At 34.2% G+C, this 13,495-nt stretch overlaps 1 protein-coding gene across 2 annotated transcripts in view; it reads right to left on the bottom strand.

Moving 5' to 3' along the window:
- The window catches only part of MAGI2 (membrane associated guanylate kinase, WW and PDZ domain containing 2), a 1,290,578-nt gene that overhangs the window by 456,093 nt on the left and 820,990 nt on the right, over positions 1 to 13,495 (bottom strand). For both annotated transcript variants that reach the window (XM_069462132.1, XM_069462133.1), the window contains exon 4: positions 1,554 to 1,769. In XM_069462132.1, coding sequence (XP_069318233.1) covers positions 1,554 to 1,769 — 216 coding nt within the window. The remainder of the gene's footprint in view (positions 1 to 1,553; positions 1,770 to 13,495) is intronic.

Raw genomic sequence — 13,495 nt, 5'->3', positions numbered from 1 at the left:
CCAGTTTAAGAATCTGTGGATCTCTTGATTTTATTTATCCCACATAGATTAGAAACAAAATAGAAATCAGTGATCTTGGCTTAGCCAGGGCCATATATTTTACATATTTTAACCATAAGATATCAACCAGTAAGAAATTCTAGAACTGGTCTCTGACTTGGACCTTCTGCTGCTTTTGTGGTTACTGATTCAACTCAGCTGAGTTTTGCATTTCACATCAAAGGTTAAGAAAATTATGTACTATCAATTTAAGTAATTTAAGTTTAGTTACACAATGAAAAGAAAATATTTTGACACAGATACTTCAGAATCAAAAAAGAGGATGGTGTCTAATTGCTTGAAAATTGCCAGATCATTTTATAGTAGACAAGTAATATTGCTTACTTCTAGTGATTTTTAGTGTGCGTATCTAGAAATCAATGATTGCTAAGGTCAGAGAAGTCTGTTACCCATCCATATTAATTGACCTCAAGATGAAACCACCTTACCAGGTTTCATACCTTAATTGGCACAGATTAGATTTTGGTCTCCTTATGTTTATCTTATGTTCAATGAAGAGCACTTTTACAGATATTTTGAATAAAGAAGATAAAAAAGTAAGCTTATAAAGCTTTTCTGTGATAAAAATAATTGAGCATGAAAATTCAAACACTATGGCAGTATTGAAGCAGTATGGTAAAAATTAAAATGCAGACATCATAGTAGTAATAAGAAATATCTTAAAAAGAATATGTATGCAAAGTACGTGTGCTAACTTTTTTCTAAGAGCTTTACCACAGCCCTTAGATTTTTTAATGCCCACTGATATGCACTGTTGTTTGGGTAACATTTAATTATGAATGATATTATAAAAAATATATTTTTGATGCTATATTAGTAATAAGCATAAGAAAGAAGCAAATCCATACCTTGTACAAACACATGTATTTTTGCATAATATTCTTTATATTTATGATATGACAGATCATAAATCAAAGGCATAGCTATTCTTTTCCTTGTTCAATGGTAGGTCCCTTCAAATTGTCAATGTATGAAGATGCTTCTTTCATGTTGCCAGATTGGATGGTGAGGAAGGGGAAACATACGAGTATTCTGTAGATAGCTGCAGCCATGTTGAGGACTGTATTCACTGAGGTTGTAAACTAAATCACATGACATAACCTCTATTTACAGAACTGCAAGCATAACAAGATTTCTAAGAATATATTTCCTCTAATATTATTTAACAAAGATCTCAAAACTTTATACAATCATATTTATGACTTGTAACACCTTCTAGAGGTTTAAACCATACACTATGTTGCCACCATCATTAATACTGTATAAGTGAAACCAAAAATTAAGCAAGTTGAAAGAATACGCTGCAAGTAGAATAAGTTGGATACAAAAATCGTATCCTTTCCATTTGATATCATAATCTTCTCTGTCTGAAGATAATTGTAATCATATATATTTACACCTGAACACACAGATATATCAGACACACACACACACACTCTTATATCTAAAATGGCAAAATGATGATGAAGCTGTAAAAAATGTATATGACTAACCTGGCGTTACTACTACTCCATTTCCATTGACCACAGGCCTCTCTTCCTCTTCCTCCTCAGGAGGCTCTATACTTGCTTTCTCCATGTTGCTCACTGATTTATTCCTCTTCCGTTTTCCTTCAGCACTTGGAGTGGCTCCTGGAAGTATCTGGTCTGTTACATTTAATAATAATGGTGCTGGCTCTGCTGGAGGCTTTGGGGTACCGTAGTAATTGTCTACAAATGACACCAAAACATTCTGAAGTTAAATCTTTCTCCTATTGTGTGCATAACTTGTAAAGAATAAAAGTTATATTAACAAATTTTTGTCCTATTTTATACATACATACATAGACACACATGTACATAAGTGTTATATCCTTTTACATATATCTTTATTTGTTGCTTCTATTGCATTGGGCTTATACTTAAAGATACAGATCTATTTCCATTCTCATCTTTGTGCCAACCCAAAATATAGTCTTATGTGTTATTCCCAAATGGTACAAAGCTAATTTCAAATTATTCTAATATTTTTGATAACAATACTTGACTATAACCCTTTAAAAATAATTATAAGAGAACCCTTTTCTTTCTTTCTTTTTTTTCTTTTTTTTTTTTTTTTTTTTTTAACAAATCTCACACTATTCTGGAAAGGTGAAGTATATTGTGCTTTATTCCAGCTCTCAAAAGGCTATGGCTATTGTCCTTAATGTGCACAGCGTCCTGCCCAGAGCTGTATCTCTATGCCAGTTTAGTGGTTCCCATGGCTGCTGACAGTGGGCCTGCTGCTTGAATCATTCTTCAGATTACTACAGCTCTTTTTCCCACAGCTCCATTATCTGAGCTATGGAATCATTTGTGTCCCATCAGTCTGTGTGACTTCTTAAAAAAGGAAACTAATTCTTACTTATTTCTTTAATAAGGACCTAGCATATAATAAACATGAAATAAATGCTTACTAAGTGAACATCTTTGTATATTCAAGGCGAAACACTTTATTTAAAATATTCTAAAATTCTGACTGGTAAAGAACATAGGTGGTGTTTTTAAAATCAACCTTATACTTTTAGCAAAAACTTCAAACCCATAATGGTGCTTTCAGTTGGGTAATTTATACACTCATTTGCTCACTCGTTCATTAAAATCTTTATCAGTACTGACTACACACACAGAACTCCAGTATATGTTTTAGAAAAAATGATGAATACAATCCTTGTCTTCAAAGGTGCTCAACAGTCCAGTGTGGGAGGCAAAATTTGACATCAAGCAGAGAAGCACTGACAGGAAACAGGATCACACACTGCAATCGGGAGACAGAGGAAGGAAGCACACCTCACTACCTGCAGAGGTCACTGACGGCATCTAGGAAAACAGTGTGCTGTGAAAGAAACAACCCTTAACTAGAAGATGTGGAATTTAGACTTGGCTTTTCTATTAATCTATAACTACAATTCAAGCAACTGACAACATCAGTAAGGCTCAGTTTCTTCATCTATAAATAGAGAATGGCAAAAATTGTTAATCACTTGTGTTCTAGGTTGCAAACAATCAAAACATATTCTACCTAAGTTAAACATGATAAGGATGTGCTGAAAAGATATGAGATGGTTAGCTGAGAGGAAAGGCTGAAAATCCTTGAGAAAAATGGGCAGAAACAAAGGATTCTAGTCAGGATACTCATGTTCCTTTATTGGTCTTCTACAGCCTTGGGGCCACATGTGGCCTTCTGGATCCTTGAGTGTGGCCTGTTGACTGAATCTGAATTTTAAAGAACAAATTCTTTTAATAAAGGGATTTGTTCTGTGAAGTTTGGATTTGGTTGAGGGGCCACACTTGGGGATCTGAAGGGCCATATGTGGCCTTGAGGTCGCAGGTTCCCCACCCCTGCTTGAAGTTTAGTGGGTTCCACCACCAAAGAGCACACAGCTTGTGGTGCAAACTGTCTTTAGGAGAAGGAGCCTCAAACTCTCCCCAGCTACTCTGATTCGTTCACTTCCGGGGAATATTCCCAGGCAGGCTTGTCTCATTGGCTGAGCCTCAGTCACGTGTGAGTGCTTGTGCTGCCAAGGAAGCGGAAGAGAAGTCTACTCTTCTTTGACTTCAGGAGACTCCACTCCTCTTATTTCAGGGGTCTCTCCAAATAAAAAGGATCTTGTGATGTTGGCAGGTAGAAATAGCAAATATCCACTCAACTTGACTTCCTCACTGGGTTGTTGTGAAGATTAAGTAACAATGTATGAGGAAGAGCTTTATAAGCTGTAAAACTTCAGTGGTGTCAATGGCAGTGTAAAGCTCGTGCTGGCATGAAGTGAGCAAATATTCTGAGGGCTAGCCGTGCCAATAATGCTGTTGCTCATTTTCATAGATAGTCACAGTTGTAAGAGTAATACAAAGAAAAAATTTTACTTTGTAAAGTGGTTCTTATATATGTAGTACTTTTTTTTTTCTTAACAGAAGTCTGCAAAGCGGATGATACACACTTTGCCAAAGGTTACACTTCGCTAATTTGATTTAGAGCAGTGGTCCCCATCCTTTTTGGCACCAGGGACCACTTTCATGGAAGACAGTTTTTTTCCACGGATGGGGGGATGGGAACATGGGGGGTATGGTGGGGCTGGGTAGTTGGCAGAGCTCAGGTGGTGATGTGAGCAATGGGGAAAGGAGGCTGTAAATACAGATGAAACTTCCTTCACCCAACTTGGGCTCACCTCCCGCTGTGTACCGCCCCCACCCCCACCCCCACCCCGAAGTTTCATGAAAGACAATTTTTCCCTGGACTGGGGGTAGAGCTCTGCGGCCTGGGTTTTGGGGAGCACAGATTTAGAGCATTTCAAAGGAATCAGACCTCTACGTGTACTGGCCAAATTCTGAGCAAACAAACGTGGCTAGTTGCTCCCTAGAAGTCAGTGAACTTTTATATTTCAGCATTCCTGAGAACAGCTGTCAGTAAGTACACTGCTATGCTTTCTATGGAATCTCAATACACAGCTCTTATCTGACAAACATAATGTAAAACTAGTAAATAACCCCTGCATATCACAATAAATGATATAATTTTAAGTAGTATTCTGAGATCTTTAACACCTCTAAATGTACATAGTACTAAGAAATATGTATCACACTTCAGTGTTTTCCCCCATCTGTCTTTTAAGTTTTAAATCTCCATGAGGTTAAAAAAACCTTTTACTAATTAGAAATACATGCATAGCACAGGCTAAAAACAAATACTAAATAACAGATCTTGCTAAATTTATATTACTAAATAATCACACCTACTGGTATATGATGTGATTATAAATTTATAGTAATGTTCTATTTCTACAATTTCATTTATGAAATTAATACATCAGATTAAATTTTAGATGTAAAACTCTACAATTTATTGGTTAAGACATTAAGATTATCTTCATTAGCAATAGTAGTAATTTAAAAGAGGCACAGAAATAATCCATACAGTTATTTGAGAAATATAATTCATGGAGAATAGGCTATTACTCCAAACCAAGACTTTTTTCCCATTGCATAAGAACAAGGAAACCAGAAACACCTAGACCAATAGTTGAAGGATCAAACGGGCAGGTAGCAAACTCATTGAAATGACTCCCTGATGTTAGTACATACAAATTTATATACTACAGAGGAAATGTGCCCTTTAGGTAGCATGCCAATATGTTTTCAGAAAAAAAGAAAAACCACCAAAACTGTTTTTAAATATAATTTGGAAATATTATCCCATTAAGAATGAAGTGCTTCTATGCACAGTGCCTGGATTTAACAAATTTGAAATCTAAAAAACAAACAAGAAAAACACCAAAACCCAAGGAATGCATAACAATATGGTATAATGTTTAACAACATAAGTCCTGGTGAGATAAACCTGACTTTGAATCCTGTGTTCCCTAATTTTGCTGCCTCTTGATATCCTTAAATTGATTCAGTTAAAATGGGAACATGGGGCTGTAAGATAACCAATGGTCACAAAAGCAACTACAATTACTATTACCATTATTACCTTCACCATTCCCACAATTTACTGAGCTGGACACTGTGATGGTCATTTTACATAATGCACTTTTGTATCAAATGGGGATTAGAATAACTCTTACCCGGCAGTGCTATTATAAATATTAATGATAATGAAGGGACATGACTAGATCAGAGTAGATGCCCAATAAACAGTGGCTACTTTGGACATTTTTTATCACAGAATAGTATGAAGTCATTGTGCCTCTGCAGCTAAGAAAATATAAGAAATTAAACCATTTCCCAATACATGAAGCAAGTGGAAATCCTATACCTGTTTGACTTAAGAACTTCATCTCTTGGCCGGGCACAGTGGCTCACGCCTGTAATCCTAGCACTCTGGGAGGACGAGGTGGGAGGACTGCTTGAGCTCAGGAGTTCAAGATTAGCCTGAACAAGAACGAGACCTCGCCTCTACTAAAAATAGAAAAATTAGCCAGCCATTGTGATGTACACCTGTAATCCCAGTTACTAGGGAGGCTGAGGCAGGAGGAGGCTCACTTGAGCCCAGAGGTTTGAGGTTGCAATGAGCTATGATGATGCCACTGCACTCTACTCAGGGTAACAGAGTGTGACTGTCTCAAACAAAACAAAACAAAACAAAAACTTCACCTCTTTTCAAAATACTATATTGCCTTTTAAGAGAAAAAAAGTGTGATGCAATTTGCAACCTGCCCAGAGATCATACTAGACAGCTTCATTCAAAGTCAAAATCAATGAGCACATATGTCTAAGTTTCAAAGGGAAAGGCAATATTGCTATCAAATGATACAGCAGGGACATTTTAGGTAATGTTTTTCCTCCATTCCTCTAAAAATAAATGTGTGTGTATGTGTTTTGAGGAGGGGATGGAAGGAGATAGGCTTTTCTAGACTAGTTTTCACTGAATATATATGTATTTGTAAAGAATGACCTATACATTAGTAGTTTCATGTAACTTTACTATTAATTTCCATTAACTTATTGAATATGGTAACAGAATTATATATAACATTGTCCACTTAATTCTATTATATTGGGATATTCTATAAACTTACATAGGGTTATTTTTAATAAAAACCTGGAAAATAAGAGACAATTATTTGAGGAACCTGATTTATTCTTCAGTTTTTTTAAGTACTTATAAATAGATTTTTTTTTTAAAAAATGGTGTGGTTATGCAAAAGTGAATCAGGGTGAATGTACCCATTTTTGACATTATAAAAATAGAAAAGCTTTCTAGAAATTTGAATAAAAATTATAGTCCATTCAATGTCAATAATTTATTATATAATGAAAACATTTAATAAATGCCCATTTACCCCGGACACTGTTAGACTAATATATTGCAAAGGGAAGGGGACTAAAGCAGATTACAAATTTAATCTGCCTAGAGAAGTCCTTGCAAAATCCAATGCCTTACTCACTTTTAGGCAAACTCATTTCTAGGTCATCTGAAAGAGGTAAGAACGGCTGTCTAAATAACTTTTCACGTACTGTACTTGCAGACCATATGGAATTACTCCCCTGCTTTCTCCACACTCAGCCAAATAACCTTTTCGTAAAAGTCTTATTCTAAGTTTTTAAAAATTTTTAAAATAATGTTTTTGCTTTTTTTCTAATACTTTGGTTTTTAAACATTGATTTTAATGATGAGGCAAAGGTGGAAAAAAGGAATAGGAAACTCTTTCCATGAATTTTAAACTGTTCCCTTTTTTTTTTACCTTCAGTCTTCATTGCATGGTAATAGATACCAAAATATTATTTTCTGAGATGTACTATATTCTTTATGCTTTTAAATTCTGATATTATGACGAAAAGTAGGAAAGACATTAAGAACTAATTTTAGGTATAAAGAAATGTAAAAATGCTAGTAGAAACAAGTACTTTGGAATACTTTCACTCACTTCCAACACCTTTTCTCTTTAAACAAAATCAGTTTTCATGATTGAAACATGTTGTTACTCATTTAGTTCACTGGGCTTCGTAAGTGTAGATTCAGACGCTGACTCTCTTGTTTTAGGCTTTTGGGTGTATAACAATAATGTGTAGGTTTTATGTCAGATAACCATAGATCATTCCATGTAGTTCCCAAGTGGCGATGGGTTTTATAAAAGTAATATACTTGTCTTCAAGGTACCTCACAGATTAAGGTCATGACTCCCATTCCTTCCCAATATTCTCAGTGCTTTTACTCCCATTTTGGTAGCCAGAAAGAATCGATTTTGGATAATGGTTTAGGAGAAGAAAGATGATTGCCAACAGGGACCCTGGGACATACATACAACACATCTCCTCACTGGAATCCCCAGAGAGCTTGAGGATTTGTCCTTGTGTTGGAAATAGTGTGTGGCAAACTTTAAGTGGTTGAAGATCTTACTTGTTTTTTTACAGCTTTATAAATGGAGTAAATAGTTTTATACTGGGCCTCCTTAATGGTACCCGTGAAATTTGACTCTCACATTAAACAGAGGAAAGATTCAGAATTCCAGATCCAATCATAATTAATTATGTTATAAAACCTGCAAGATTATAAGTAAACAATCATTTTAATCCACATCAGAGATTTAGATTTGTATTAATAAAAATGAATCAAACATGAAAGGATCCTAAATTCAAACTTTAAGACATATTTAACATGGGTTATGAGTTAAAACCAGTACCAAATAGTATTGCGTTAACACTGGTACCAAAACCTATCATAACCCATGTCAGCCATGGCAAGAATCACAGTCACATGGCTACAGGTAGTAAATTAGAAATTCTGTAAATACAAACGAAAGTGAGTAAGCATAACCCAGCAAATATTATGCTTTTCTAAAATTGCACTTCCTACCAGAAAATAAGACACAAATTCTCACTTCAGAATGCTGTTAATTGATTTTTGAAGTTATTTTTGTAAGCAGCTCTGATGCTTAAATTTGGTCCCGAAAAAATAAGGTATCATTTCCTCATGTCGTATGTAGTTAGTAGCTTGAAACCAAGATGCAGACACTCCCTGACCTTAAAAGATAAACTCATTTTCTCTTGTGGTGAAAAGCATTAATCTCACATGTGCCAGAAATAGGAAAAACACGCAAAATACTAAATTGCTGAATTTTTGAAAATTCACTATTGAATGTGACTTTTAAAATGTGCACAAATGTACAAAAATTTAAAAGTTTATGCTTTCTTCACATTTGGAATTGAATATAAAAAACACACCTAAGTATTTCATGTTTATTTTAAATTAAATTAATGGTGGTTTACAATATGATCCTAATGACATACATTCTGAATTTATAATCTTATATTATTCATCAGTATTCTCCAGAAAGTTACGTAGATAGTTTAATTTGACTAAAATTTTTCTGAAACTTGTTTGCAAGTACTCGGTGGTTATTCTGACTGAATGTTCATTTATTCATGTTAGCCAGTGTGGACAGGCACAGGATAAATCATTGCTAAATATAACAGTTCACAGACTGGCTAGGGTAGGTGGTTCCTTCATTTAAAGGAAATCAGATACCTTTCCCTTCGGTGACTCTTTCCTTCAGGCACTATCAGAATAGTTCAGAACATTTTCACCTACACCAAATAACGTATGTGAAGAAATTATGTAAGGAAATCCTCAAGAGAACAGAAAGAAGTCACATACGATTTTTCAATGTCAAATATGCATCTGCTTTCAAAATAAAGCACTTGCATATTTATAATTATAATATTTAACATTTTTAAAGACTAATTCACAAGTATATCACATTTAAACATTAAATTCCTTACAGCAGCACTGTTTAGTAAAAATCTAATGCAGGTCACAAATATGAGTCACATTTGTAATTTAAATTTTTCTAGCTAACCACATTAACAAAGGAAAAAGGTGAAAGTAATTTAAACAATGTATTTTTTACTTTATCCAATATATCCAAAATATTATCATTTTAATATATAATCAATTATAAAAAGTTATTAATGTGCTATTTTACTTATTTCATATTAAGTCTACAAAATCTAGTGGATAGTTTATACTTACCGCACATCTTAATTTGTACAAGCCCCATTTCACATGTTTAATAGCCATATGTATGACTCATGGCTACCATACTGAACAGTACAACCTTAGATAATCCCTTTCATCAAATAACATTTTAGATTACTATATTATCACCTGACTAACTCATTTTTCTCATAAACAATAAACTAAAAGTCTCTGTCTTAAATAACTGAGAAAATTGAGTAAATACCAAAACACAGTAACAATTTTAGGTGACATTGTGTCAGTGTTTTTCTCTTATTGATTGCTTTGTTACACTGAGTACCTGTAAAATATTATGAAGCATCTAACAGATGTACATTTCTTAGCAACACTCTCTCATCCCGCTTCCTGATCATCCACTTTTATCACTTTATCTTGTCTTAACTTGAAAAATTCGCTTTTCACTTTATTATCAAGATATAGGTTAAAAGGTGAAAAAAAAAGAAAGAAAGTTTCAAGTAAATAATATAAGCATGGACTTGTATGAGGATCCTGTTCTTATGTTCAGGGATAGGACTAGAGAGCCCTCTTTATAAATAGTCATAACTCACAGAGAGGAATTGTCAACTTATGGCAATAGTGTGAAAACAGAGAAATTATTTACATTTGTTATTCTTCTCCCTGTTGTATCTCCTAGGTAACACACTCTCACTTTGAGGCGCCAGGAAGTGCCATGCCCAATGCCTCATATTCTCCTCTCATTAGGCTCCTCCTTTCACACTTCATGCTCGTAACAATTCCAATTTTTTTTCTTCCATACATTATACATGTCCCATTTCCTATTTCCTCTGGGTCTTATCAAATGACTGGATTACCACTCTGATAAACTAATCTGTCAAGGATTAAAATTGGCTTAATAGGTCCCATATAATACTTGCATTTTAACGGGATTTAAAACTCTAATCCAAAAAGTTAATCATAGAATTTGAGAAAGAACTGGTCAACTAGTGGAGGAATATATTTTTCAAAGGAGCCTTTGGTGCTTCGCAAATCACAAAGGCAATGTTTTCCTGAGAAGTCAGGACACCTGGTAGTGTAGATATGATGTTATGTCCTCGGGAAACCCAGGCAAAATGTCAATGCAAAGATATTTGGAAAACAGTACTGAGAAAAAAAAACAATTTATATTATAGCTATGGTTAGTAACAAATTTATGTCTACCTTTTTGAGTGGAAACCATTTGCAATGGTGTTATTAATGTAACTATTAACTGTTTAAGAATTTTAAGTATCTAGTGAGCTCAGTGCATAAGAGAGAGTTCCTTCATAGCTCAGTAAATTAGAAAGTGGAAGTGAAATTCTGATGAATTTATAAATGGGCATTTGTACAAAGCTCAGCAGATTCCTATCATACTCATCTTAATTAAATTTACTTCAAAATTGATAAAGAAACCAAACCTTTCAAGGACAATATTATTTTTCTTACACAACATTTATAGCTTGTCATATAATTTCCTTCTCCCAAAGGTGCTATTAACTGTGATGCTATAAAATTACTAAGAAATTAGGAGACCTCTAAGACTTTCTTTTGTCACTGTCTTGCAAATACAATACCCAGGGAAATTTCTGATTAATCTTAATTTGATTGTTGGTTAGTGGCTAAAGAAATTTGCCAAATGTCAAATCTCCAATCCTCAGTTGCTAATAAAAGTCATGAAAACAATAAAAAAGAATTTTTATTTCTACTTGGAGAATTAAGCTAGGCTGCTAGATTTCCCCAAGCTTGTCATAGTAGAAAAAGCTTTTACACACAGAGTTGGAGGATTTCAGTTCTAATCAAGATTCTTCACTAACCTCTTAAATGACCTTGGATTGGGTAGTAAACTCCTCTGAAACTTAGTTTCCTCATTGTGAAATTACAGAATCGGGACATATCTCTAAAGTACTTCTCACCTCCAAAGTTCCATAATGAAAACATTTAAAGGATGTGATGACAACAGGTTATATTTCTTTGTCATCATTTGAGAAAATCCTGGATTTACAATGAATAGAGAATGACAATAAACTGAAGCCAATATTTCAATTACTTGAGAGCCTGGACTCATTTGCTTTCTTGACATAAATGTGAAAAACTGTCATTTGACTGTATCTTTATATTTCTTTGTACATTTCCTTCTGGAAAAGTGGTTGTGGTTGCAGAGTGTTTCTATTTTTATTTCAAGCCTTTCATTTGCATCTATTCCTTTTGGTGAATTAGAGAGCCCCTAAGTATATCCCTAAGGATGTGAACTGTGATTACTTTGTGGAAGGCCATATATGAAGAACTTCAACTTTATATTTTAGTCCATATGATACTTTAAAATTTTCTGTTTTTTTTTTTTTTTTCTGTCACCATTTTCATTGTGATCACCATGTGATTTGTGAGACACAAATATAAATTCTAAGTTTTGGAGTATGGTTAAACTTAGCAGCAATTCAGATGTAAGTAGTACTAATTCACAAGCCTAAAAAACAATGAATAACTCAAAAAAACTAAATAAAATGAGTTTCTTGGTATCTCACTATAAGGCTTTCTCTGCATCATGCTAACAAGTCTTGAATAACACAGATTTTTTTTTCCCTCTGAATCAATAAACTCATTATCTATGAAAACCAACCTAATGACAAAGAAAACTCTGCCAGAACTACTGGCATTTTATATTAAACCTCCATTTATGCTTTAAAGATGTATGTTTTATTGAGGTATACCTCCCCTACTCCTCAAATTGTTTACATTATAACTTTGCCTCTCATACAATCCTTCAAGTTATTAATATATAGTAAATTATAAAAGTGCCAGAAATAAGAATGTATTATATAAAAATTGTTGAATAATCAGGAAAGAGAAAAGTAGAGAAAGAAATGTTGGTCAAAAAAAAAAAAAAAAGAAACAGAAAAGAAATAGAAAGAAAGTAAGAAGAAGGAAAAGGAGAAGAAGATGTTACAGGAAGGTGAGGAAAGAAGAAAGATGAGGAGGAAAATGAGAAAGAGGAGGAAGGAAGAGTGTGATGTGTCTTTTGGTGAATTTATAGAATTCTAGCATAATTCCTGAGGTGACATACTGGCCCAAAGCCACACATATATGTCCATCTGTGATGACCTGCTGGTATTTGAGAAGGTAGGAGAGCTACATTATCCAATATGGCAGCCACTTGCTACATCTGGCAATTGAGGACTTAAAATGTAGCTAGTTTGAGTTGAGATGTGCTTTAAAGATAAAATGCACAGTAGATTTTTAAGACTTAGTACAAAAAAAGAGGTAAAAATATCCTAGCAATAATTTTTACATTGATCACATGTCAAAATGATAATATTTTCAAATGTAAAATATTGCAATTCCTAGACTAGTTCGTCAGAAAAATGGTAAGATGGAATAAGCAGTCAATTACTGGTGGCAGATAATGACATCCATAACTAATAAGAGTGAGTCAAGGTGAAAGTGAGAGTCTACCCAATGATCTAGGACATCACTAGACACTTGATGGACAAGAAGCTCAGTTAGGAAGAGGATTCAAGGGTCACAAGGGGAGTTCAGCCCTTCATCTCCTGACCAAGCCACTAAGAGCTGAGTAATGGCCAGAGGGGGATATTATCATCCATCTAATCAGCCTTTCATTCATTCAGAAAATATTTCCAGAGAGCCTACTATTTGCCAGGTACAGGTTAACTCAAGGCACAATGGTGAACAAAACAAGCACAGTTCTCTCTGAAGCTTACCTTTTACTGGGGGAGATAAATATTAATGAAATAATCACACAAATACAAAATTATAAACTCTGAGAAGAGCTATAAAAGATCAAGTTGTGGTGTTATTAAAGAAGAGTTTAAGTTAGGCTTGGTAAGAAAAATAAAACATGGAATTATGACTGAACACTCAACCCTTCTCCCTCCATCTAGGCCAAAATATTTCTGGATTAATACAGATCTTTAGGAAATGCATGTCTTTTCTAATAATGAGAAATAAG

Source organism: Eulemur rufifrons, chromosome 29, assembly GCF_041146395.1.
Source record: "Eulemur rufifrons isolate Redbay chromosome 29, OSU_ERuf_1, whole genome shotgun sequence".
Classification (NCBI taxonomy): Eukaryota; Metazoa; Chordata; class Mammalia; order Primates; family Lemuridae; genus Eulemur; species Eulemur rufifrons.
Note: the sequence above shows the minus strand (reverse complement) of the source record. Positions and strands in the feature narration are given on the sequence as shown.